The sequence below is a fragment of the Mytilus trossulus genome, chromosome 6 (assembly GCF_036588685.1).
Source record: "Mytilus trossulus isolate FHL-02 chromosome 6, PNRI_Mtr1.1.1.hap1, whole genome shotgun sequence".
In the NCBI taxonomy this organism is placed as follows: domain Eukaryota; kingdom Metazoa; phylum Mollusca; class Bivalvia; order Mytilida; family Mytilidae; genus Mytilus; species Mytilus trossulus.
Window position 1 is genome coordinate 71257968 of NC_086378.1, and position 27403 is coordinate 71285370.

At 31.0% G+C, this 27403-nt stretch overlaps 1 protein-coding gene across 1 annotated transcript; it reads right to left on the reverse strand.

Moving 5' to 3' along the window:
• Positions 1–498: 498 nt before the first annotated feature.
• Positions 499–27235, reverse strand: LOC134721790 (probable arginine--tRNA ligase, mitochondrial). Its single transcript, XM_063585007.1, has 19 exons — positions 27094–27235; positions 25582–25697; positions 25118–25217; positions 21684–21767; positions 20527–20615; positions 20020–20159; positions 19446–19522; positions 16123–16240; positions 15517–15593; positions 14032–14138; positions 12789–12884; positions 9363–9423; positions 8894–8970; positions 8281–8414; positions 7292–7469; positions 6859–6957; positions 5713–5787; positions 1847–1910; positions 499–615 (listed from the first exon to the last, which is right to left on the reverse strand). Exons 1-19 carry the CDS (start codon positions 27127–27129, stop codon positions 529–531), a joined length of 1815 nt encoding a protein of 604 aa, XP_063441077.1. The 5' UTR covers positions 27130–27235; the 3' UTR covers positions 499–528.
• Between the last annotated feature and the right edge of the window lie 168 nt (positions 27236–27403).

Consider the following 27403-nt stretch of genomic DNA (forward strand, 5'->3'; position numbering starts at 1 on the left):
TCTCAGTACTTCATTGGTTAAAATCGGATTATAACGTCGAATTTTCTTGCTTTCCTCTGAATTTCCTATTTTGATGGCATGAAAAAAGGCGACCATGCCTGATGACATCACATAGAAAGAACACATCTTTTTACAGATCATTCAAAAAGAAGGAATAAGTTTGTCTGCATAATGTTAGAAAATCATTAGAGAAACAGATTCTACCACCAAATCTCGTGTAATACAATATTTATCCACTCTCAACAGTTAAATTTCCTCATGTTTTAAATTTGAAAATTTAACTGTCTCGAGTGGCAAAATATCATATTACACTTGATGCAGTGGTAGAATCTATATTTCTAAGTTAATAATGAAGCACCAAGCATTCATGTTTGAAAACCCTAATGAGACCACTTATTCCATGACAGTTCTTTGCTTTTGGTCTAATACATTCACCAACTAGTAAATTTTCAATTTAGCACACCTATACTATGTGCCACAATAACGCTTAGCCATAGATAGTATGTTCTATTTTTTATTAAAACATTATCACATTTTGTCTAAAGGTGTTATTCCTAGAAGTGTCATACCATTGGCAAGAGTTGTTTTAGCACACTTGAAAACTTGAAGACGCGCCTGAAACAAAAAAACAAACAAGTTGACTTATATTCTATGAAAACAAAATTATACCAGCTTGCAATTGACTTATAGTTTTAGTAGGAAAACAAGACAAATACTAGCTCACAATCACACACAAATATATCTGAATTTAAAAATACTTTTTTTGGTGTTACTTAATTTTTTTATGCAGTATAATCCTTAATAGTATCATCCACAGAATATCATTCCTGTCAACCTGTGACGATGAAAATGCAGGTCATGACCTGCATTGAAGAATCAAATCTCAGGTCATAACGCGTACGAACTTTTTCTAGCTGAATTTCAGTATTTATGGTACATTTTCTTGTAAAGTATATCAAAGATACCACAACATCAATGCATGTTCACTTGGTTAAGTCATTTTAAATCCTATTAATTATTACTTCAATGCACTTTTAAAGATTTTTATAATTCTGTGTTAAGGTCTTGTGTTCTTTAAAATTGTTCAAAAGTGATTTTTAAATGTTTGAGATTTCTGGCTAAGAAGCCTTTAAACATACCACTTTTGACCATGGAAGGAAATTAGACTGTGATAAAATATAGTAATATAGTTAAAAAAAGGTATAAATGTAAAAAATAATTTTCAACTTTTTTTTTAAAAATTGTATAAAGGTATATAAATAATAAAAATTTGGTTTTCAATATGTATTTGAATTTTATATTTATTAATGATTTAATCTTTTTCACCCATAAAACGTAAATATAAGGAATAATTTTGAATGGTGACAAATAAGGGTAAGTAACTCTAGACGTCTATTTGAAATATGTTTACAATTTATTTACGACCTAAAGCTAAGGTAATTGGTGTTAATAAACAGTGTGTTTGACACCAAAGCTGTCAGGTGAAGCCATACACTTAATGGGTAACTTAATATTCAATATCAATGTTATTATTGTACTGAATGACTACATCAATTTATTGAAAGTTTGATTTGTATACTCTTGTTTACAATCAAAATACTATAAATTCAGAAATTATTGCAATGTTTTTTATTATTGCAAAAAATGCAACAGGGTTATAATCATAACAATTTAAACTCACATTTTGATTTTTTTTATGTGAATTAACAGTATATTCCTCAATATCGAAAAAAATAAAATCGCATTTTAGTTTTAAATGACAAAATCAAAATAATAAATGCATGTGATAATTTCTGAATTTACAGAATTAGTTTTATATTTATTTTTATTTTAAAAACATACAAACCCGAGCTATTTCTTGAGGTTGGTCTTTTACTTTTAAATTACGATGAGCAACACTTATAAATTTGCTGAAAAGGAAGAAAAAACTTGGTTATACATTCACATAAAAGAAAACTTTATCCAAATGAATAAATGGCAAAGAGATAACTAAATATATTCTAGAAAGTAATGATACTAAATCTAAACATTCAAATAGGCAGGTCATTACTTTCGGCTAAATTATAGATAGTTTTATGATGATTTCAGATCTGATTCAGTGATATTACCTTTTTTCTAAAATGTCAAAATATCAGTGTATTGATTTTTTAATTTATAGATGACAAGTAAAAGCATAATTTTCAGATTAATAAAGTGATTATTATGTCAAGTATGCAGTGTAAGGAGAGTTGTCTCATTGGCATTCATACCACATCTTCTTATATCGAGTAAATAAATAAAACAAAAGCCTTGATGTGAATTTATAGAAATGTATGTAATCCATTTTATGATGAAATTCTCTATGGCAGGTAAAATTTGTTGGTTATCCTGGCTGGTATATGTAGTCTTTTTCTGAAGTATTGAACACTGCAAGTGGAGTATTTTCCCGAAACAGCAATCAAACCAGCTAACTTACTATCCATGGGTTCAAACTAAAGCGTTTTTTATTCTACTCGAAAATCTAATAAACTTGGGCTGAAAAATTCTACTGCTTAAAGGGAAACTTCGCAAAAAAATCAAAAATTCATATTATGTCCATTCTGTATAAAAATGCTCAAATTTATAAATATTAAAGTTTTATTCCGCTAGATAAGAGATCACCATCGATTTTAAATTTTGAGTATCAGTTCTTTGCGTTCCGCCATTTTGTTATCTTGTCCAAATAAAAATCACGATATGTCTATAAACCATAAAGAAACAAAACTACAGTAACCGATGTTGTCGTAATTACGTGTCGATATCTTGTCAATCGTACGGTTGTTTTATCTGACTAACTAACTTGATTCGGAAAATGTTCTTATATTTTTAATAACCATATAGTCTGTTATTTTTAAACTGTTAATATTGGAATTAGTTAAAAAGTCAAAGTTCAAATCATAAATAAGAGTTCCGTGAAAATTGTTTTCGAAAATCTAATTCGTTCATAATTCTTTAAAGTAATATACTTTATTCAAATAAATTAGGATCTTCGCTCCACTGATCACCCGCATGGCTTAAGGTATTACTCCCAAAGGTATTGTGAGGGGTGTAAGGTGACACGACCAGGTATTCAAGCGATTTCCTGTCGGGCCTGCAAGTTCATGCATCGCTTCACTTCTGTAGGTATTGATCAGTGTACACGGCCGATAACTTATAACTTTCCATTTTGAACTATCAGGTGCATGTATAATATACATCTCTGTCTTGCGTGTCCGAGAGTGATATAATATACTAGTCATTACTTAACTCATACGCTTGTTTATAAATAAAATTTCTGGTGTAAAGAATATTATTTATAAAAAAAAAAAAATGATACCAAAAAAAACTTTAAAAAAAATTGAAGATATACAAATATACGTATTTTTTCCAAGGGTTAATTTGGGGAAAATCAGAGACATATAATTGTATTATATGTCTCTGGGACAATGTAATATTTACTCGTTGTCAATAGTAAAGGACATAGTTGGATCATTCCAGAAATGTTGATTAAAAAATGTGCGCACTTGTCGACGATTCGTTTATACGCTCGGATAGAAAGTTACGGAACGACAGCGCAATTTAAAATATATACATTGAACATAAGAAAGAAACATACATTTTGTGCAAATTGGGGTAAAAGTTTTGTAAATAGACTAGTCCACGTATACCAACAGTATGTAATCATCCAATTCGATAGACTATTGTATACCAAAAGAAGAAGAAGAAGAAGAGGACCAATTTGATTTAAATACAGGTCGATCTATAACATGCTTTGGTTCATCGAAGTTATGAACATAGTAAAATCACAGATTTATATATCAATTAGATTGTTCTCGAATAAAGAAAGAAATTCGTCATCACCACAACTGTTCCGACATATGCAACTGGACGTACACTAATAATCCCCGAGGGATGTGAATATTTTCTAGGAAAGCTATTGAGTATTAAAGTTTCAAATCATTTTCGGGATTTATTTTCTTTCTTGATATTCAATGACAGAAAATTTAAAGAATAAACTGCTTGTCAGATATTTGTCCGCTTTAGGGGTATTCTTGCCAGTTGAACAGACTTATAATTACATTCAAAAATAGGGAAAGATGACATTAAATTCGTTGTCTTTTGTTTTTAAACATCTTTGGTCAAATAGTTATTAAGTATTATACATTGTGAGACGAAGACTACTTTAATAAGGACGTCGACGTCCCCGATTATGATTAAATTTGGTTGACGTTTTTCACACTTGATAAAGAATATCTATTCGTAATTTTTCGATTCCATTCCAAGAAGACCTTAAATTTGCTGTCAATGTTTTAAGACTTCTCAAGTACAAAAGTATTTTTTCTTTATTCGTTCATATTATATTCCGCTTCGGTAGAGTTATCTTCAGTGAGTTCCAGTTATTAATTTGTACGTGGCTTTTAAAAAGTCTAAATCTAAGTGTTCTCATTCATTTATTTGCCTAATAAAGACAAATAAAAATACTTTGGTAAAGCTTTTTATAATTTCTAAGTTCTCCTTTTTATTAGACATCAATCAAGGACAAAAGGTGTAAATCATTTCAATCGGACATATGAATTAAGTTTCCTGTCTTTAACCAAAAATTGTGTATTTCTTAGTAAATTAACTTATTTGAATTCAAATAAATAATAGCACCAAACATAATTAAATAATTCCACGGCGATCAATTTTTATTTGTCCCCAACTTGAATATATATTTTAAATATGTGTATTGGATGCTCCCCTTGTCTTATAATTCACTGATCCGAATAGACAGTCACACCTGGCAAGGTGTGCCCGAGAGGCGTGGTTAAATACCGAAGTGCAAATAACAATTTACCTTTCAACAAGCCATCTACGAGTATTGCTACAGAACCGTGAATACACACATCGTATCAACCAAGTCATAGCAGAGATAGTAAAAGGTCAATAAGAGTACACCAACATATTGTCTTTACAGATTATTGTACTTTATATTACTTTGTTCACCTTATCAGTCCGAAAATACATTAATTAAAAATCAATTTATAACTTTTTGTGTTGTCTACAAAAATAATTCGAATATTTATGTTTAACATAGAAAATTTATCTCATGAATATGTACAATTGAACGTATGTGCGTTTTATCTTCTTATTATCGGATGGTTATTAGATAAAGCATAAGTCATCGGCGCGCTTACGATTACGTAAAAATATGATTACAAACCAAGACTTTTAATGATTGTTTTTTAAATCCCGGCATGCAAAAACCAGGAGAAAACGTCACGACCTACAGGAAGTAGTTAATATTTTTTCATTAAATATTGAATTTCTCCTTTATAACTGCACATATAGCGATAAAACTTTGTGAATATATATATTATGTCATAATGAACATATTTAAACCATAAGTAAAAAATCGTGAATTTTCCCTTTAAGCTTAATGTTTATATGTGGAAGAATATAAATAAAATCTATTCACCCAGTTTTGAATGGTGAAAAGAATTTCCTTTATTCATCTAGATTCTACATATAAATGTAGTTTGATGTCAATTAAGCAATTAATACACTGAATTCTGTGATAACAAATATGCACAATAGTATTTCCGACTTTTTAATAAAAGTTTGAATGTTGAGTAAACCACACAACCTGTAATTCTTATCAAGTCTTTTTTATTTTGCTATAAACTGTATTGATGTATCATTTTAAAAATCTGAATGCAGCATGTTAAACCTTACCTTAAAGAGAATAAATAGTGGACAAGATGGCATGCTTCTAGGCTGGTCAAACACTTATCCACTGTGTCCTCATAACTGCCCACAAAAAAAACCCAATAAAATTAAATGAGTTAGTATATATTTAAAAAAAAAATATGATAATTTGGATGTTATGGTTTCGATATTTACCTGGTTGTTTTTAACTACAACAAATCCTAACCTAATCTTATTCAAAAAACTGTATTTGGTACTTTAAAAAATAATCTTTTTCTTAAAAAAATCATTTCCATTCCACATAACTCTTCTAAAAATCCTGAATAATAAATTCTGAATAATTAAAAGAATTGGAATCATTCTGTTTCTACTAAAAAATCTTTGAAAGCAACCTGCAAGATGTATTTTCAATATAGAAAGTATGGTCAATATTAATATATTTGAGAGTTTACATAGATATTTAAAAACATTATCTCTTTTTTGGGAATTTTTCCTTTGATCTGTTTTGTGATTTTTTATATTATCGTCTCTGGGCTTCTAAAATGTTGTAAATTACAACTTTTTCAAGAAAAAAATATCTCCCAATCAGGCTTTGAAAATTTTGGCAAAATGCATGCTTCCAAAATGTCCTATGTGAACTTGAACATTTTTGTAAATAGCAGTGAAATATAACCTTTGACATTTCTGGATTATCCAAGAACTTAAATTATTTTCACAGAAATAAAGAAATGTACAATTATTTTTTCCCCAAGTCATTGTACAATAATTTTTAAGTTTTCATACAACATTTTGGAAGCAAACTTTACAAACAGCTGACATTGGCAATTTTGTAATATGTCTTATTTCACACATTTTGATTGGTCTAACTGAATGCTATTTTGTAATACCAAAGATTTCCTGCCACCCAGACCATTGGTGTCAAGAAGTATTTATAGCCAAAAAAGTCATATACAACATTTTAGAAGCCCAGCGACGTCATGCTTCTCCCTTGACATTAAAAATGATTGTTAGAAACTAAGGGTGTATGTGCCATTGTCATTGTAAACATCAACAAAGTCAATGGCAAATAAAACCGATTATCATTGGTCTTTCACGTTATAGATAATCTATAATTTTCAATATAAATTGAAAAATGTAAGTATTTATAATGCCATTTGTATAACCAAGTCTTACCTAGCTATATGTAATATAAGTTGTATAGCTTCTGGTTCTGTTAAATATTTAGTGTCGAAGTCTGTACTTTGTATATCATACCCACACTGTTCTATCAAGCTGTAAAATAAATAATAATATCTTTGAAACATTAAAAAAGAAAATAAGTCAGACTCAAAATAGTTTCATAAAATTCTTTGCTTAAAGATATTAAAAATACTAAAGATATTTTTCTATCATGTCATCTTTATTGCACTCACTTTTTCCTAAAGACTGAAATAATATGTATGTGTGGTGCCTGAAAATAGTGAATCTAACATGTGAAATTAAAAAGACTGAGTAAATTTACTTAAAATATAGTTTTCGTGATTATAAAGTGCAGTCATTATGAACAACAAAGCCTATTGTCTTTAAAATTACCAAAATGAAACTAAATTCTAAAATCAGTACTAACCTACATAATCTAGCATGGGCATACTGTAACACAATTCCTGAATCTCCTTTAAAACTTAAAACTTTATCCCAACTAAATTTATAAGTATTCAGTCGTTTTTCTTTTAAATCCTGTATTATAATAGAGCTAACACCAAGTACATCTGCTACAGTTTCTGTACTATCTACTTCTTTTGAGGCTGCAAGAAAACAATAAGTTCTATACGTTATACAATTGTTTATCTTGATTGATTGATGATGGCTTTACACTGCTACATTTGATTAAATGTAATTCTGTCATCAAAATAAATTGAGAATAATGTAATACTTACTTCATGTCATATGATTCCATTTTCTTTTTTCACAAGGTTTTCTTAATAGATAACTATAAATATATTTTTCCTTATAAAAACAACTATGTATATGTCGTGTAAATTTTATTATTTTGTACAGGTTATAACTTGTATAAAAACTTTGCATCGACAAGAAAAGCTTAGCAAATGAGGTTTGTGAAGATTATCGCACTTCGGGGTTACTACCATCGAACTTCAGCGTAGCTTTCAACAAGATAGCTTCACAATGACATCATTGCACTTCGGCGTGATCAAAAACGAACTTCAGCAGCAAACAATCCCATCTCAGTGTGACCTGGGTGGTTCAGAGTACCATCACGGTTCAGAGTCCTACATATTTATTATACAAAAATATACACACATGTTGAAAGTTTATACAATAATGTCTTAGCCCTAAATTATTTGTTTTTTAAGGGAAATGATTTGATGAGAACATCAAATAGGCCAAGTTAGAATAATAATTTGTACAAGTTATTATCTTTTCCTCAGTAAAAATTGAACTAGTAATTACTTGTTTATTTGTATTTGTACAAGTAATAACTTGTATGTAGGCTTCATACAATAATTACTTTATATAAAATGTTTGTACAAGTAATAACATGTACAAAATTTTAACATGTACACGACATATATGTTTAACTGTATAGTATATACATACTTTGTTTACTATGAATTGTTTTTATTATTCTTTCTTTTGCCTCATTTAAAATATCGTCTAGAAATACAGCTTTTCCTTTTCTTGTACTGAGATTAGATATTCTTCCAAACCTTATGTGAATCTGGTCACCATATCTATAACAAAGTTTTATTCATCATTTACAATTAGCTGATTTGCAGACAGAGAATAATTATATATTCTTTAAATGTGTTGGTACATGTATTAAACATCTCTTTTACTTCATATATTATCAAAAATACACTTTCCTTTTCTTATTTGGACTTTTAAGGAAAGAGCAATACAAAATATTTACAAATGTAGACACATCAATTAGAGGATGTCCACCATAAAATGAAATAAATATTAACAGTAAAAAGTGCTATCAAGGTCTCCCACTAAGACATGTGTTATCTGGCATTCTTTACTTTTCAATGAAATAAAAGCAAAAAAGATGGTGGTCCCTGAGTGTTGGGTATGAAAGCAATTCTGTTTCTACCAGTACATGTTTATACCTGTCAGTAAAACTAACAACATCAAATAAATGATGGAAAATATCAAAATGACTTTTTTTTTAGCTTGTTTATCTCAAAACAATTAATACAAAATGTCCTACCTTTGTAACCAAGGCACATTTAATTTCTGTAATATTCCTTTTAACATTTTGAAGTGTAAATCTTGTCCATCTTCCACCTAAAAATAATAAATCAATTTGTTCAAATATTATACTTTATATTCTTATGGACTCAAACCTAAAGTGATACTATTAAACAAACAATATTTTAATTACATAACTTAGTTCAGGTAACATCAATGCACTTTGACACTGGCTTGGACATTAAGTATAACCCTTATCTGTATGTCTGTCTGTGAATATGTCTGGCCCAAAAAAAATGGTTTCCATTCTCAAGCTTTATTTTGTATTGACCAAATGTTATGAAACTTCTACAGAATGCTTATTACTATAAAACATAGATCAAGTTTGAATTTGGTGGCAAAACTTTTACTGTTCTTAAGTTTTGCCCTTTTTTAATATGTTATGCAGGCAGGGGCATTTTTTGTGCAAGCATTTTCTATTTACTTACCACATAATGTGTTCTGTCAAAGTTGTATCTTTTATGTCTGTCTAGTACAGCTGCAATATCTCTGAGGAAAAATGACATAATGTTTCACAAGCCATATTGTTCTTTTGTGATTTCTAATCTTTAACTACTGATATTATATAGCAGTCTCAATGTGCAATGTGCAATTGAAATCAAAAATAACATATTCATAATAAAGAAGTTTATCTAATCTTAACACATTAATCACACTTATGCACCAAAAACAAATGTAAATCTATAAACAGACATAGCTTCTTTATATACTGTACGTACATCTGACTGCACATACCCAACTCACAGACTGGATGGTATAGTTCAATGATCATGTCCCCCATCTTTTCTAGCATACATAGTAATTACTTACCTTCTGGATTTAGGAATGATTGATACTTGATCAGAAACTTAATTATGTTCAGTTATAATGTGTAAGTGCATTTCCTATAGTCAAGCAGTCACTAGTTATTTCACAATACTTTGAATTTTCATTATACTATATATCACTGCATGGAGTTTTAATCAATGTCTAATTACTCACAGGGATCAACTTTACACAGCATATAGTGCAACTACTTGTTCAAACTGACATACATCAATACAAAGTTACTGACTGAGCATAATATAAACATGAATCCATTTAAAGACCTTACACCTATCTCATATTTGAATAAGGTGAACCCAAACAGTGTATGTAAAGTGCGGATCCTAAAATATCATTTTTACTGTATATGCCATAAATGTCTACTGTAGAATGATAAATAAACAGACGAACTTTTTTTAATTTTTGAAGAAAATCAAGAAAATTAGTTAAAATGTATATGTTCAGAAATACATAATACTAATCAAACAAAGTAAGAGATGCGAGCGGGGTTTTATCGCGCCTAAAGCCATCCAGTTGTTAAATATATACCAAAATAGGTGAATATTTAGGACATTTCACGAACAGATCGTGCAGGTGCTTTATAACTAACAGGTTAGATGTTGTTGCAGTAAAAAATATTCATTTTAATACAATTATTAAAGTTGTATAACGTAGAATATGTTTTGTCATTCAGTTTCTTCATATTTAACTAAATTCCACTATGATGATTTCGTAATGCTAGTCATGTTTACTGTCGAATAATGATACTATTCTTTCATTTTCACTGTGGAGCGAATCATTATTATTGTATATGCGGTGCATTTTCACTGTATAATTTTATTTTATTTTATCTATTACAGCTCATTTCTTTAAGCATGTAGAGCAAGACTTTAGTTGATTTGCTTGCTTTTTTTTTTATTTGATAATCATTATGATAACACCCAATTTAATTCAAATATTAAAAATACAGGTTAAACTATGCCTATTCATATTGTTTAAAAATGTCAATCTTATTTACAAAGTTTGTATAAACAATTATACAAACAAAGCAAGCCAACCAAAGTTTTGCTTTACATGCATTAGGAAATTAGCTGATAAGCCTTAATTTAGCCGACTTGCTCAAACAATAGATAAAGTAAGAGACAGATTTGATCAAATTTAACTTACGGAGGAAAGTTTGGTTTTAAAACACTCTAATAAATTCAATAGAAATAACATTAATTTCAAATGTATTCCATTTAGTTTCTTATAAAGCGTATAGGGATCTTTATCCTTATTTTTTTATCCATTTCCATGACATTTCACCACTAATTACGTACATCTTGATATAGATTGCACCTTTGTTTTCCCGTTTAAAAGGTTTTACACTGGAGCCCTTTATAACTTGCTGTTCGGTGTGAGCCAAGACTCCATGTTAAAGACCGTATTTTGACGTATAATGGTCTACTTTTATAAATTGTGACTCGAATGGAGAGTTGTCTCATTGTCACATACGACATCTATATATGGCTCAAAAACGAAACGAGACGGGATAAAAAGGGATAAAAGAATCTACGCTACTTTTTTAATATATTTATAATGGGATTAATATCAGTCAAAATATAGTAAAATAGTGGGTCGCATTTGGGTATAAGCGTCACGCCGGATTGCCGATTTTTTGCAAGCGTGACAGGTGAAAGTCAAATGATTGTGTAGTGAAAAACGGGAAGTGAAGTCTAGCGGGACACGGATAAAAATTAGAACTGCATAGTATAAGCGGGATACGGGAATCTGACAAAACAATAAGCTGAATACGGGAATTTGACAAAACAGTAAGCGGGATCCGGGATCAGAACCCCCCAATGAGACCCAAGAATAAGATATGTTTGTATATTCATCCTATTGTTGCAGTCATGCCTTGAAGAACAAATGTATCCGATGCATGCTTTTTTTTATATATTTTTGGTCCCTTTTTCAATTTTGTGGGGTCCAAATTTATAGACAAAAGTTCTTTTTAAAATATAGATATTTGGAATTCGTTGACATGCTGAATCTAACCGTGTATCTAGTTTGGGGATTTCTTTTTTCTAGTTGCTGAAATAGCCCACATAGAGTTCCAAAGGGTGTAAAATCAACAAAAATGAATTTTAGCATGCATTTCGCGTACAATAACCCAAATGTGCATGGTTTTACCTCTGCGGTAGTATCCATTCGCGGATCTACAATTTTTCATAAGTAGGGGCCCACTGACTGCCTAAGAGGGCCCGCTGCTGTCACCTTACAGTGATTCCCTATATAAGTTAAAATCAAGGAGAAACGTAATCTGAAGAATACAATATGACATTTTGAGAATCGCTTTTGTTACAAGTTTGAAAAGCTATATATTTGATGAAAATGAATAAGGAGTTTGTATTTCAATTTGAAAATACATGTTTCATCAATCCTAAAGTCATCAACTAAGGTTTTTTTCATTCGCTGCAAGTGCATTTATCACATAATTCTACAATGAAAATTCCTCGCATCTTTGGAAATTTTACATTAATAATGACTGCACTAACAGTGATAATTCATCGCATCTATAGTTAAAATGGATCGCTTTCAATAATCGATATGCTATATTATGATGCTTTTATAACACTTATTTGAACTTTAATGCTATGTTTGTATATTATAAAGACATATCACAATGAAAATATGTTAAAACTTAACTTAAAATCCTTTAACTTGATATTTTCAAAACGTAAACAAATACAGTTTTCCCATGATCCTTTATTCTACAATAGACATACCCGCATATAACAGTAAAAATGAACTAGCTGGATTCGCACTTTATATACACTGCCAAACCTAAAGTGGTTATCGTGCGGTTGGGTAATAGTGGGTGGATACCTTAAAGGTGAACTTGTACTTCACTGTTTGATTTCATGTATACTATTGTCCTGAAGACGCCAACCTTGTTGGTGAAACATGTCGACCAGAATAAACTTTTACCATGCGGTAATTGATGGGTGTTGTTGTCTTTTTTATCGTTTTATTTTACCTATCTAATATATACAATCAGTACAGAATACCTTGTAAGGTAGAGAGTTGATCCATCACTTTTCTGTACGACAGCTTTTATATTATCTTTTTCATCTTCAATATCTATATAACCTTTTCCTGTTATGCTGAAATGCAGAGAACACATCAATTAAAAATAGATGTCTTGTAAATTGACCTTCTTAAAATAAAATCGATAATTTCTGACAATTATTTAAAATAAAAGTAGGTTTTCTAATTTTTTCTAACCAACAATGATACCTCAAAAGCTTACAAAACCTTTAAACAGACTTATTAAGAAGGGATATAGTTACGATACTGTCGTCAGGTCATTAAGATTTCATATTTTGGCTTTAATATTGATTCACTTTAATATAGGGTCTTTGCATCGGAACTAATCACATTTATTTTCAAAAAAACAATTGTTGGGATGACACGGGTTATGTTCTTCTCATATATTTTATGAAAGTATGATACCAAACCCCTAATGGGAGGGATTGTGCCTGATATTCATATGATGAAGACATAATCTTTCAATAAGTTCAATTGAGGTTTGGAGCAGGCATGTCAGTTAACTGCTAGTAGTCTGTTGTTATTTATGTATTATTGTCATTTTATTTATTTACTTTTGTTACATCTTCTAACATAGGACTCGGACTTCTCTTGAACTGAATTTTAATGTGCCTATTGTTATGCGTTTACTTTTCTTCATTGGCTAGAGGTAAAGGGGGAGGGTTGATATCTCATAAACATGTTTAACCATGCCGCAATTTTGCGCCTGTCCCAAGTCAGGAGCCTCTGGCCTTTGTTAGTCTTGTATGATTTTTAATTTTAGTTTCTTGTGTTTAATTTGGAGTTTAGCATGACGTCCATCATCACTGTACTAGTACATCCAGCTGAAGGACACCTACAGGTGCAGTAGTTTCTCGCTACATTGAAGACCCATTGGTGGCCTTCAGCTGTTGTCTGCTCTATGGTCAGGTTGTTGTCGCTTTGACACATTCCACATTTTCTTTCTCATTTTTATATAATAATCAACTATATGTTTGTTATGGGTTTTTCCGATTGCTGAAGATCATAAGCTGACCTGCAATTGCTTATGTCCAATTCGTTTGAATTCTGGTGGATAATTCTCTCATTGGCATTCATAGATCTCTTTATTTTGATATCATAAGATATTCTCAAACTTTTCTTTTCAGATTTTATCTAATTTGACCTATAAAGGATGTGTGGAACTTCAAAAACTTTAAATATTAATTATCAACCATTACTTACTCATCAATATGTAATAAATCTCTTTGTTTTAGCTCCTCTATCAGTTCTAAGGACTTTTTAGAGTACATAGACTCTCCTTCATAATCTGTAAACTTTATATTTAACCTCTGAATAACAAAAAAAATAATGATTATGAGATAAGTAAGTATACTCAAAGATTTTCCATAAACTCTTAGATTAAAAAACTTTTGTAACTGCATTTAACAGATAAAAAGTTGCAGTGTTATGCATTTCTTCAAATTGCCGAAGTATTCCCAAACTGCTGATAGTTAATTAAATTTTTTTTAAGCTTTCGAAGTATCCACTTTTCATTTTTCATGAAAAAAAAAATGTTTTCAAATGACTGCAGTAATATAATTTCTTCCTCTAATGATATCAAGTCAAGTTTATTGTGATTAAATGTGTATTACTGCTATAACTTTCATACAACTGGGTTTCTATATGCTACATTATAATGCATTGGTGAAGAAGCTAAAAGTTGAACAAACAAAACAACTGTGAACACATCTGACTTATCAATATTTCAAGAAATAACTACATTGTACTGTAAATTCAGAAATTATTGCAATGTTTTTATCATTGCAAAAAATGATGCAGGGTTATAATTGCAATAATTTAAACTTGCATTTTGAAATTTTAAATATGAACTAAATAGGATTTCCTCAATAACGCAAAAGTTAATCACATTAAATGCCCAAAATGACAAATTTGCAAAAATAATTGCACACAATAATTTCTGAATTTATAGTTACTGTAGCTGAATTTGTGAGGTATTGCTTATATTTGATACCTTGGCTACAAGTATTGTGGAGAAGCAGATAAGGATACTACACACATCTTTCAGTCAAAAGATATGGCATTCATCAACACTTTTACAATTAATGGAGCAGTGGATGTCCTACAGAAGACCACCAGATTTGTTAAGAAGACTGGTATTCAGGTCTAAAGGGGAACTATAAGAAGAAGAGCTATTTGTTTTCTTTATCATTTAGCCTTCAGGTTATCTAGTGTTTAATTGGGACTTTGTGTCAACAAAGTAGGCATGTGCCTTTCTATTCAAAGAACTAATTTAAATTTAAAAAAACATTCGGATGACAACCCTGGGTAGTATATAACCCAGATAAGAAGAAGAAATAATTTTATTTTCAACTTAAGAGTTTGAATATCTCTTTGATATCTTTGGCATCTCTTCAAAATATCCATGTTCAGTCAAACATAAAATGCTTTAATGTTAAATTTATATTTCTAATAATTATCTTAAAGCAGGCAAGTACACTAGTAATTTTGGGGCTCTTTATAGCTTGTTGTTCGGTGTGAGCCAAGGCTCCGTGTTGAAGGCTGTACTTTAACCTATAATGGTTTACTTTTTAAATTGTTATTTGGATGAAGAGTTGTCTAATTGGCACTCACACCACATCTTCCTATATCAAGATAAGTTTTAAAGTTTTAATGATAAGTTTTTGAAAATTAAAGTTAACAACTTGCCTGATAAACTTCTCTATATTTTTCTATACTTATGTCTCTAAAATGTTTCCATAATTGCAAATCCTCTGGTGCTGTCCCTGGAATAAAATAGTTTGGTTAATTTTACATTTATTACTAAATTGTCTGCTCTATAAATTTTAAAAGAAAAAGATACTCTTTAAAATGTTGGATGTTAGAGACAAAAACTGAGAAAAATATAGAGAAAAAAATAAATATGTTTTTCATCTCCTAAAGTCAAAAAGTTTCTGGTTCTTATGGAATGACAGCAATATTTTATTTTTTTTAATTTGTACTGTAAATGTAAATATTTAAGCATTTAGATTACTGTGGATTCATTTATTTTTTCTTGGGTATCAATTGTTATGGGTTAAGAAAAACTTGCATTTTCCTGGATATCTAATTTCATGGTTTTGCTGCAGTCTGTATACAAGCTTTAAGAAAACGTGTCATTCTTAGAACATTTAATTATGTTGTTCATCTAGATCTGTACCAACAACCCCCCCCCCCCCCCCCCCAAAAATTGGATCCAACGAATAATAATGAATCCACAGTATTATTGAAATTAAAACAAAAAAAATGTTTTATTTCAGTATCTATTTTTGTTACCCTGTTCCATGTTTCTAAATATTTCTAGACTTTTTCTGTGTGTTTCTCCTTTCTCGTTTTTGTCAGGTCCTCTATTTTCTTGTTCCCTGGCAACGTCTTCATTTATTTTTACATAAACCTACAAAAAATGCTTAGCTTTACCTCTAAAAATAAAGTGTAACCTGAGTTATGTATTGAAAACTAATAACTATACATATTGTGTATGGCCTTGTTGAATGTAATAAAACCTATTCAAGGTGGTTAATGGTTGCCTATAATTGATGGCATCCACTACATTTTAAAAATGTAGATGTCACATTGGAAATCATACCAAGTTTGGAATCCAACAACAAAACCCTTTCCTCAGGCAACTTTGACTTTGTGAACATTTTGAATTGAATAAAAACTCCTTGTTTTACACAAAGATATTGTATGCCTAAAGCAATTTTCAGTCAGTGGTGCTTCTCTCAATATAGAAGAAAATCCTTGTATATTTCTAATGCAAAGAAAAATGGTTGTGCTTCTGATTGGTCCGATATGTATTTTAAACTATTTTTTATCAATAACTTTTATCTCAAGACTTTCATTTATGTAAATATGGAACCTAATAATACAGAACCAATCTAATATTCTAAATTCTGAGGTTAATTAAATTATTGATCAGGATCTTGATAATGTTTTTTTGAATCAATACCAGATTGCTTTTAATGAAAACAAAATGGCATTGATTTTAATCTAAGCATAACTATGATGGGGGTGGGAATGTCTAAATGAGTGATGGCAACACTGATGCAAGCTATTATTTTCATTAGTGATTCAAACGAAAAATATTTCACATTGCTGGATTTTCTAGACTTATTGGTGGCCTTGTAATGTTTTCTGCTATGTGGTTGTGTTGCCTCTATGACACATCCCCTGTTTCCATTCTCAAATTTTATCATCGAATAATATTGCAGCAATGAAGAAGTGGGCGCTTGGAAATATGCAATGTTATATTTAACAATTAAAATGTAGAGTGGGGTGCTCATTTTCGCCAGGGACACAATTTCGCCGTTTTAGGATTTTGAGGTGTAAAAACTTCAAAGGATGGCTGAAATGGAATAAATGTACTGGTAAATTATATTTTTATAACAAATATGGTATTTTTTTAAACTGAAACAAAATTGTGGCTCCTACCGAAAATGACCGAAAAACGAACAATGATTTTCGGACAATTTCCTGAATAAAAAATATGATTTCAAAGAAGTATTTCTAAGTAAATATTTGACTGAATGCCCTAATTTTGAATTCTTTACACCTTTGAAAAGTCTGCTATTCATCTATAATGCAATTGATTTGATAAAAATTGTTAAAAGCTGCGGTTAATTGGTTTTAAATAGATGTGTAAAAACGGCAAATATGTGTCCCCCATTGACAAAATATCCGGAAATTTCAAGCACCCTTTAATCTATCTTTTCAGATGATTTTTTTCAAACAAACAAGTTTTCAAGCTTAAGAATATTTTGCATTTGAAGTTATCTTCATATAGGAAATATCAGTATACTTCAATCAAAGCCTGAAAGGCTGTAAAAGCAATTGCTGCCATGTTTATGTTTTGGGGACTTTTTTTTCATCCACATATATTTAAGAATTAAACATGACAGGAGTGTTTTCTAGTGAGAATTAAGAAGGTTTTAACTTTATATCAATTAAAGACTTTAGCAGAAAGTCATTTTTAATATGTTTTATATTTCACAAGGAGACGTTTACCAGGCTAAAGTTGGGGTCAAATATACATGTGCTGAAACATATAACTTCAAGAGAAATTATTATGGATTATCCCCTAGTAGTGTTTGTAACTGGACAATAATTTCCTTTATTGATTTAATTTTCATAATTAATTTAAATTTAACACTTCAGTTAAAACATTTCAACTTTCCAGACGCAAATGTTGAAAAACGGGAAAGAAACAAAATATTTTACAAGGCATAAACATGTAAAAAATAAATATATATTTCAGCTGACTAAAAATATTTTCATAATGTTACTTTGTCATCATTTCTTAAAAACTAAGTCCCAAACATTATTGCTCAGTTGATATGTGTCATCCTCATGGGGTACGAGATAACTATAATTATCGTGCAATCCCGAAAAGAGGGGCCATCACAGACAAACATGACATTAAATCGTCATTATACGAACAAGAACAAACAGCTCTTAGTTGCTTTGATATTTATCCAATTTTCAGGAAACATTGTGAAAATGATCTTCAATATTTCGAATTCATGTGAAATAAAATTGCAAACACGGTGGACCGTAGAGGGTCAACAAACGTAGTAGACTCGTTCATTGGAAAGACTAGGATAATGGTTTCATCATTTGTCATGCATACCCAGTTTTGAATATGATATCCAAAAAGGATGTACTTTTTTTAATCTATGAAACTAGAAAATTCCAAATTGTAAATATCTCTTCATCTGGACTTGGCATCTATCACGTTTGGACGGGTCCATTTCATTAGTAAGGTGATCGATAAATCTTACGGAGTTATGGCAAAAAAGGAAAACAAACTTATTGTTGTGTGTTTTTAACAAGGGTTTCGTTCCTCTAAATTATTTGCGCAAACAAATCAACAAAATAGGTCAGTTAACTTTGTCTATTTTTAGATTACAGGTAATCATTTGACACTACGTATAACCTGATAACCTGTGTAGTGATTTTGATTTTACGATAAATTTATGAATGAACGACAATTTTATGAATGAACAAGAGCACCTGACCTCTTTCTTAAAAGAACACCAATTAAACATATAAAACCGTATATTATAAAAGATAATTCAGTCAAATTTTCAATACTAAATCAACAACTGAAATGATTCCATATTTTGTTGAAACATCGTTCGAACGGAAAACGGAATCGCAAGTATAAAAATGCATTTTTTTCACTCGGACGTCTATGTTTTTTGATAGTCAAACGGTTGTCCCCCTAAATACAAAAATACATCTACAAGAACGTATGCTGAAACTTCTTAAATCCACTAACGTTTTTCAAAAGTTTCAAGCTATGTATTGCATTAGAAAACATACACAGGTGTTTAAGAATGACAGACCAGGAGCCTGTTTAACAAAATACTATGGCTTGATCTGGGCGGAGTCTCTGATCTGGGTCACAAAGATGGCCATACGCGACGGCATGAAAGCAATTGCTTTAAAAACAATTAGACCTGACCATAAACTGTAGAAAACATGGAAGGATGTGGCGAAAATGGACACCCCACTCTACAATTAAATAAACAGGGAGAGCTCCTTTAACCTTAATGCCCCTTCATCATTTGTGGAATATAAATACTGGCAGCATTGCTTACCATATATAGATGCTTCATAGGATCTTTATTTAAGAATTCTTTATTTCCATATTTATTAAAACCTTGAGCTAATAAACCTGTAACATAGAAAACAACTTGACATTCATCTGTGTGTAATTCTTATATAAACGTTTTATGAAAAAGTTCAAAGAGCTACAACTCCTAAACATGAACATAACTTACACAAATATCAAAGATATAAATGCATTTATTGTAATATCAGAATTGACATTAACATTGTTTAGTAAACCTGACTATATGCAGTATGGGCTTTGCTCATTGTTGAAGGCCGCACGGTGACCTACAATTGTTAATGTTTGTGTCATTTTGGTCTTTTGGGGATAATTGTCTCATTGGCAATCATACCAAATCTTCTTTTTTATATCTTGTCTGCATGTGTTGGTCAAGTTTACACAAGTATTTCAATTATCTTCACGAAATCATCTATTCTAATATGTACTGTCCAATGATACATGATTTTAAAACATGCACATGGCTGATGTGGTGTATGTCTTGCCCTCATCATATTTGGTACCCCAATCACTTGTATGAGTTTTATGTGTTATACACTTACCATACTGGGTACCCCAATCACCTAGGTAGTTAATTCTGATCACTTTGTGTCCTACAGCCTCATACAGATTAGATATAAAGTTCCCTATAATAGCTGATCTCAGATGACCTGCATGGAATGGTTTTGCAATATTTGGAGAACTGAAATAAAGTTTATGCTGCATCAACACATAATCCTAAATATAATTAGTTAATAATATTAATAAACTAGTTAGATTTCATTCAGACTCCTTTGCAAAACTTTACTTAAACACCTTTTAAAACAAAATGCCAAAATTCAATGACTTTTATAATGTATTGGCTAAGATCAAAACCTTGCACATGTAGCTCTGACTTTATGTTAAAAAAAAGAAATCCCTCATAAAACCAATATCATGTAAGTGGTGACAGAAACACCTGATGCCCTTCATCATTTTCCTAAGCAGAGGTCACATTTTAAGCACAGGGGAAGAAGACTTCAGTTTCATAGAAAGGAGATCTTGTATTGTAATACATTTGTACTGATTACCTGTACTCAACCAGAATAGTCTGTTTTTCTTTAATGATTCCATGATAACCATAAGTATCTCCTTCTGATAAAACTTTCTTTAATATAATCTGAAATATATGTGTGCTCTATGAGAATGATGTTAAACATCTGTAGTAATTCTGTACATTAATTAGTAAAATGCAAACCAGTCCAAAACCACACTTCACCTGTAGTTTATGGTTCAAAGTTCAAAAAGTTGTCAAGTTGTATTGTAGTTATTGTTAGGAATCTATAAGTATAACAGACAGACAGACATGTGCATCGCTACATACCCATCTTTCCAATTTTTTGAAGCGGTCTATCATAAAGACATGTGGTCGAAATCCTAATGAGACAACTATTCCCAATTAACAAAGAACTTGAATGTTAACAACTGTATGATATAAAACCAATACAGTTCATATACACAGATATAATTTCAATGAAGAACTGTAAATGATTTTCACTTATCAAATAGCTAATTTCATCATCTTGATTCTCACTATTCATTCAAGTGAGTCTAGACACTAGAAATGTTGGCCATGTTTTTAAATACAAACAATTACCTTCATTGATCTTTTAAAAGTTGTCTGGCCTTTACAATCTGTACTTAAGTCTAATTATATTGAGATAACTTATTTCCCTTTTTAGTTGTAATGAAATGATGATTTCTAGATTCAGCTCATGGAATTTTGGTGCAGTTCTTTTGTCCCCCTTTTAGACAGATTTGTTTATAAAATGGTAAGTCCAGACAAATTTTCACCAAGTACATATAATATCATTTCCCTATCAACCGGAAATAAGGATATTGAAATTACCATTTTAAATCAGCTCTTTTTTCAGTCTGGGTTTATCCCAGTAACAGTACACAGATCTGTATGGACTGTTCTCTAAATTATACATTATATGATGGGGTCATGAGAAAAAAATTTAAGTTCCACAATCATCAATGCAAAATACTAATTAAATGTTATTCAACTAATTTATAGCACTGTTTAATCATTCTTTTCAGTTTCCAAGAAAGGAGATCTTGTATTGTAATACATTTGTACTGATTTATACCTGTACTCAACCAATTATTAAATAGACATATTCATACTAATTTAGATAGAATACCATTACGTCACTTCATCCAATTATGATTGAACAAAACTTACATTACATAAATAACAAGGTTTTATAAAGAAGTTAATTCTTCCATTTGTTTCATCAGCTTTGTCTATAGGTAAAGGATGTAGTTCCTGAAAAAAACCAGAAGTGTATTACTATTTAACTTGAGAAATAAATATGTGCAAGATACCTCAATGAGACAATAATCCAATGAAAGAAATAACATCTAGAGGTCAAACACACATACCAAACTCTAAATTGCCCCCAAGACTAGTTATATATATAGAAAAGAAGTTTTAAATTTAAAGGTGATTTAACAATGTTTAAGCCCAAAACCCAAAGTGCCAAAATACATATTGCAAAATCAGAGTGCACTGTGCACAGCAATTACAGTTATTCTTTTAAAATAAACAAAACTATTTATATATCATGTATATATATGTATCATATACAGGCATGTGTTTTTTAACCAAAGATATATAATTGGTAAGGCAATGCAAATTCCACAGTTCTGTAGGCTCTGACAACATTTATCATGAGATTTTTTGGAAGGAGAGTTGGAAATGGGATGAAGATTACACACAAATATTGGCTATAAATCATGTACATAAATGAATATTATATAAATGTGATTCAATAGATATAAGAAGACTTGGTATGAGTGCCAATAACACAACTCTCCATCAAAGTCATAATTTGTAAAAGTAAACTTTTATAGCATGTATAGGTCAAAGTATGGTCTTCAACACTGAGCCTTGGCTCACACAGAACATACTGAACCAGTACAATGAGTACATATGAGTCAAAAATGAAATCGCAATTGAACTGTTATATGTTATCTGTAACGGCTGCTTTGAACTTGGTAAAGTACCTGAGCAATGGACCCAAGGGATAGTTAATCCAATACTCAAACCAGGAACTCAAGACAACCGACTACCATCAAATTACCGGGGAATAACGCTTGTGTCCGTACCCAGTAAGATATATTGCAGTGTACTAAACAACCGCCTGAACGATTTTTTTGAAGAAAACAATATCCTTTGTGAGGAGCAGAATGGATTCCGCAGCAAACGTAGTTGTGAAGAGCATATTTGGAGTTTATTTAGCGTTATTTCAAACAGGAAAATTTCAAAACATTCAACTTTTGTTAGTTTTATTGATATGCGGAAAGCTTTTGACTCTGTACCAAGAAATTTATTGTGGTTTAAACTTCGAAAAGTTGGAATAAGTGGCAAATTTCTGTCTGCTCTACAGTCCTTATATGAGAATGTTAGATGTACAGTTCGTGTCAATGACAGACATACACCATGGTTTAATGTGGACTGCGGAGTTAAGCAAGGCTGTTTATTGTCTCCCACGTTATTTGCCGCCTACATCAACGACCTGGCTGAACGTATCAATAATCTAAATTGTGGTGTTCGAATCGATGATACTATGCTGAGTATACTTTTATATGCAGATGACATTGCATTGATCGCTCCGGACGAGGAAAGTCTCCAGAAGATGTTAGATACTGTTTCGGAGTGGTGCCGTGAATGGAAAATCGATATAAATCCAACCAAAAGCAACGTTATCCATTTCAGGAATAAACCTGTCAGTCAATCGGACTTCCCATTCACATGTTCTGACTTGGATATTGAGTACATTTCTTCATACAAATACTTGGGCATATGGTTCGACGAGCATTTGACTATGGACAAAGCAGTTAAGGAACTTTCGAAGTCAGCTAGCAGGGCACTAGGCGCGCTATATGGAAAGTTCATTAGTGCTGGTGGAATGACTCACACTGTGTACACAAAATTATATTCCACTATGGTAGAACCCGTTTTATTCTACGGAGCAGGCATTTGGGGAACTAAAACATTTTCAGTGATTAATTCGATTCAGAATAAAGCATCTAAGTTATTCTTGTCAGCTGGTAAATATACATCAAATACCGCCGTCAGAGGTGACATTGGATGGTCCTCGTGTTTTACCAAACAGCGTATTGCTTGTATTCGTCTTATGTGTCGAATTACTAGATCTGATGATGTCCGTATTACCCGTAAGATATCAGCATGGATTGCAAATAGGCGTAAGGGATGGTACTACCAAGTTAGCAAAATGATACTAAAGTTTAATGCTACGGACATAGTGAACGATAATAACATTACGACAAAAACTGCGATGAGAACAATTTATGATCGCGTAATTATTGTAGACAACGAAGAATTTGTTAGCGAACTGTTTAATGACAAGAACAATCCTAACGGCAATAAACTACGAACATATAGACAATACAAAGAAAAAGTAGAAACAGAAAAATATTTGAAACTTCAGTTGCCGAGATCGGTCCAACGAGTTGTTGCCCTGTTCCGAAGTGGATCTCTTCCGTTGGCAATCGAGACAGGCCGATACGCACGACCGCAAATACCAGTTAATGAAAGAATTTGTAAATTCTGTCCGAATGACGTCTTGGAAAACGAGAAACATTTTTTAATGAACTGCACTATGTATGATGACTTAAGATATAATTTATTTTCTCGAGCCAAAAACTTTATAGAAAACTTTGATACTCTTGATATTGACAGTCAATTTATCAGCCTTATGAAATGTAAAGAAATACAATCCTCATTATCATACGCACTTTTCAATTTTTATCAGAGAAGAAAGAAATTTATTTGAATGTTAACATATATTTTTTCATAGTTATATTTTTAAAAACCTTTTTACTATCATTGTTATTATTGTTACTTTTAAGTACGGATATTTTTAGCTAGATCATTTATTTTATATCATCATATTTAAATTATTTTTGTTTCCCTAGAAATATATATATTTTTTTATCTTTTTCTTTTTGTTAATTCTTAATTATTTAAAGAAGTGTATCCGGTTTTTGGCAAAACCTTTTAAACATTGCATATGTTTTTAATCTGTAATCTCTTTATCAATATAGTCTATCTAATATTAATTGATACTTTTACTAGTAAATATTTTAAAAGCAGTTTACTTAATGTGATAAACCAGTAATTATTTTTGAATTTTATAAAGAAATGTTCATTTTATTTTTTATATAAATGTACAGTTGTCTGATGTGTTCTAAAGTGTCTCATAAGTCTATTCTAAGGCTGGATATTTGATCTCTGTTTGTATTATGAACTGTTGTATATATATATTGTCTGATCAGATATGTGACACTATAATAAAATAATTATTTATTTATTTATTTTATATGGTTGTAAGATACTTATAGATTATTGTTGATTATCTCAACGAGATTGATTTTCTCGCTTGAGCTGGTACAGCGAAAGTGAGAAAAGCAATCGAGTTGAGATGACCAATGATAATCTGTTTATTGCTATTTTACCTATGAGGATGTTGTCAATTTCAATGTCAAAAAGCTTACATTTATTGGGAAGATAATTCTGTTGAATTTCCCTGGATCATTTTTTTTTTTATTTCAATATAGTGTTGTGTGTTTTATAGTATTGATGTTCGATACCTGTGAAATAGCTTGGTTGTCTGTAAACAGTTTCTGGTCAAGTCCTGGAACAGTTTCCTTCACATCGGATACACTGATGTAAAACTGTGGGTCTTGGAGTCTAAAGGAATACAAAATAAATGTTTGTTCTTTGTTTATATTAATTAATATATTAGAAAGTAATTTAGTTTAAACATATTTATCTATAGTGGATTGGGAAACAAGTTTTACAACTTATATTAATTCCTTTCCACTTTGCGGGTGTGAGTGCTACCTTGTAGCGGCATCAGCCTGCTCTTTTTCGAAATCTACAAGGGTGTCTTTTACATGCATGAGATATGGCTATCTCTTATCTCTTGAAGAAGTAAATAAAAATTACTTGTACAAGTACATTTGTAGTACCCCTGACTGATTATAATTATAAATTGATCATGTTAATAATAGAAATATTGGTACATGCAAGGTATAACAATGAATTTTGTTACCGGGTTTTCTTTGTCACAAGTCTGTATCTGATATTTGAAGTTAATATATCTTCTAGTGCTTCTGTCCTCCCTGATTGTGTCACCTCTTTGTTCCCACTTCGTAAAAATTTAATTACCTGAAACAATAAGTAAATCATTTTTATTCAAACAACATGTAGTTCATTTGATCTCAGTTTTTCAAAAATCTGGGTAAAAATCTGGGCAAAAATCTGGGTAAAAATTAATGTCTTCAAGCCTCAAATATTGCAAGCCACCAAAAACAATTTGACTGTATCTTTTGTCATTGAAGTGCATCTTTATACAGTAACAATCAATATTTCAGCCCTAGCAACAATTAACCTTCATTACCATGTGATTTATACAGTTAAACCTGATTAACTTAAAACATATATATATGGAACACTGTCTTAAAACTTTCCTCATTGTTCAATCTACAAAATGTAGTTTATTTGTATTATCAAAATATCATGACAATTTTTATGATTTTAATTTTCAAATAATAATATTTAGTTAACATGTAAAAATTTTAGTGTCTGTCTTAAGTGGGTCTCATTGGGGTCTAAGTGTGATGTGGGATTGCCGATTTTTTGTAAGCCTGACATGTGAAAGTCACAATTATTGTGCGTCGTGAAAACGGGAAATGAGGTTAAGCGGGCCCCGGGAAATGACAAAAAATGAGAATTGCTTACATACATATATGTAGTGTAAGCGGGATAAAGGAATCTGACAAAACAGTAAGCAGGATCCAGGATTGAAACCCCCCCCCCCCCCCTGAGGCCCCCTCTTAATCTTTTACTTCAAGGGTCCCAAAAATTTAGAGTTAGGGTTTATTCATGGTTATGGTTAAGTTAGGGGATGTTCTAGGTTAGGGTTAAAATTGAGAAAGGAAATGGTGAATATGTCAAAGCGACAACCGCAGTATTACTCTATATATGGGTTGGAACACATAAAGTGTCTTAGTCCAAATAATTATGATCATGATGATGTCTTGAAAGGCTAATATATTTTTTTCTTTGACACCTTACAAATAATTATGACGTCTTGAAAGGCTTATATATTTTTTCTTTGACACATTAAATGTGCTTACATCCATGTACATGTAAGAGGGGGGATAGGAGGGGTCCTGATCCTGAATTCCCGGGATTCAAAACACTAAATCCTGAGGTCACGAAATTAAATAAAGTAAATCCGGCCTTCCCGAAATCCGAAAAAAAAGAATTCCCTGATCCTGATGGCATCAATCCCGTAATCCCGAGCTTAAACAGCTGATCCCAGAGTCCCGATAAAGGTCCTATCCCCCCTCATGTAAGGCGTAAAAAAAAATATGTTAGTCTTTCAAGACATAAAACCTATTTGGACTAGGCCCCTATCTTGAATAAAAATAGTAACATATTGTATTACATGGCCGAAACGACCAAGCCCGAATCAACCAAAGCCACTTGTTTCCACTTCTTTTTTTTTAAGTTTTAGGCCGTTAGTTTTTCAATGATTTAAGATCGTTTTAACACTTGCCATTTTTGCAAATTCCCTTCGCATGTAAACCGACATCGTATCAACCTAAAAGTTTGATTCTGTTTGTAAACATGAAAAATCTTCAAATTCGATGTCGAGGATTCTTTTGGGCATGGGGAAAGAAACGACATGATCTGTTGTGGAAATTATATATTCGGCAATAATAATTTCCGGTAATTATAAATGATGGCGATTCAGTATCTGCAGCTGATGTTGATTTTTCTACCTTTTGTAATTGGATCATCAACTTATGATAAATGTGGGTGAAAGTTTACAGCCAACTTTACATGGCCAAAATAATTCATCACGA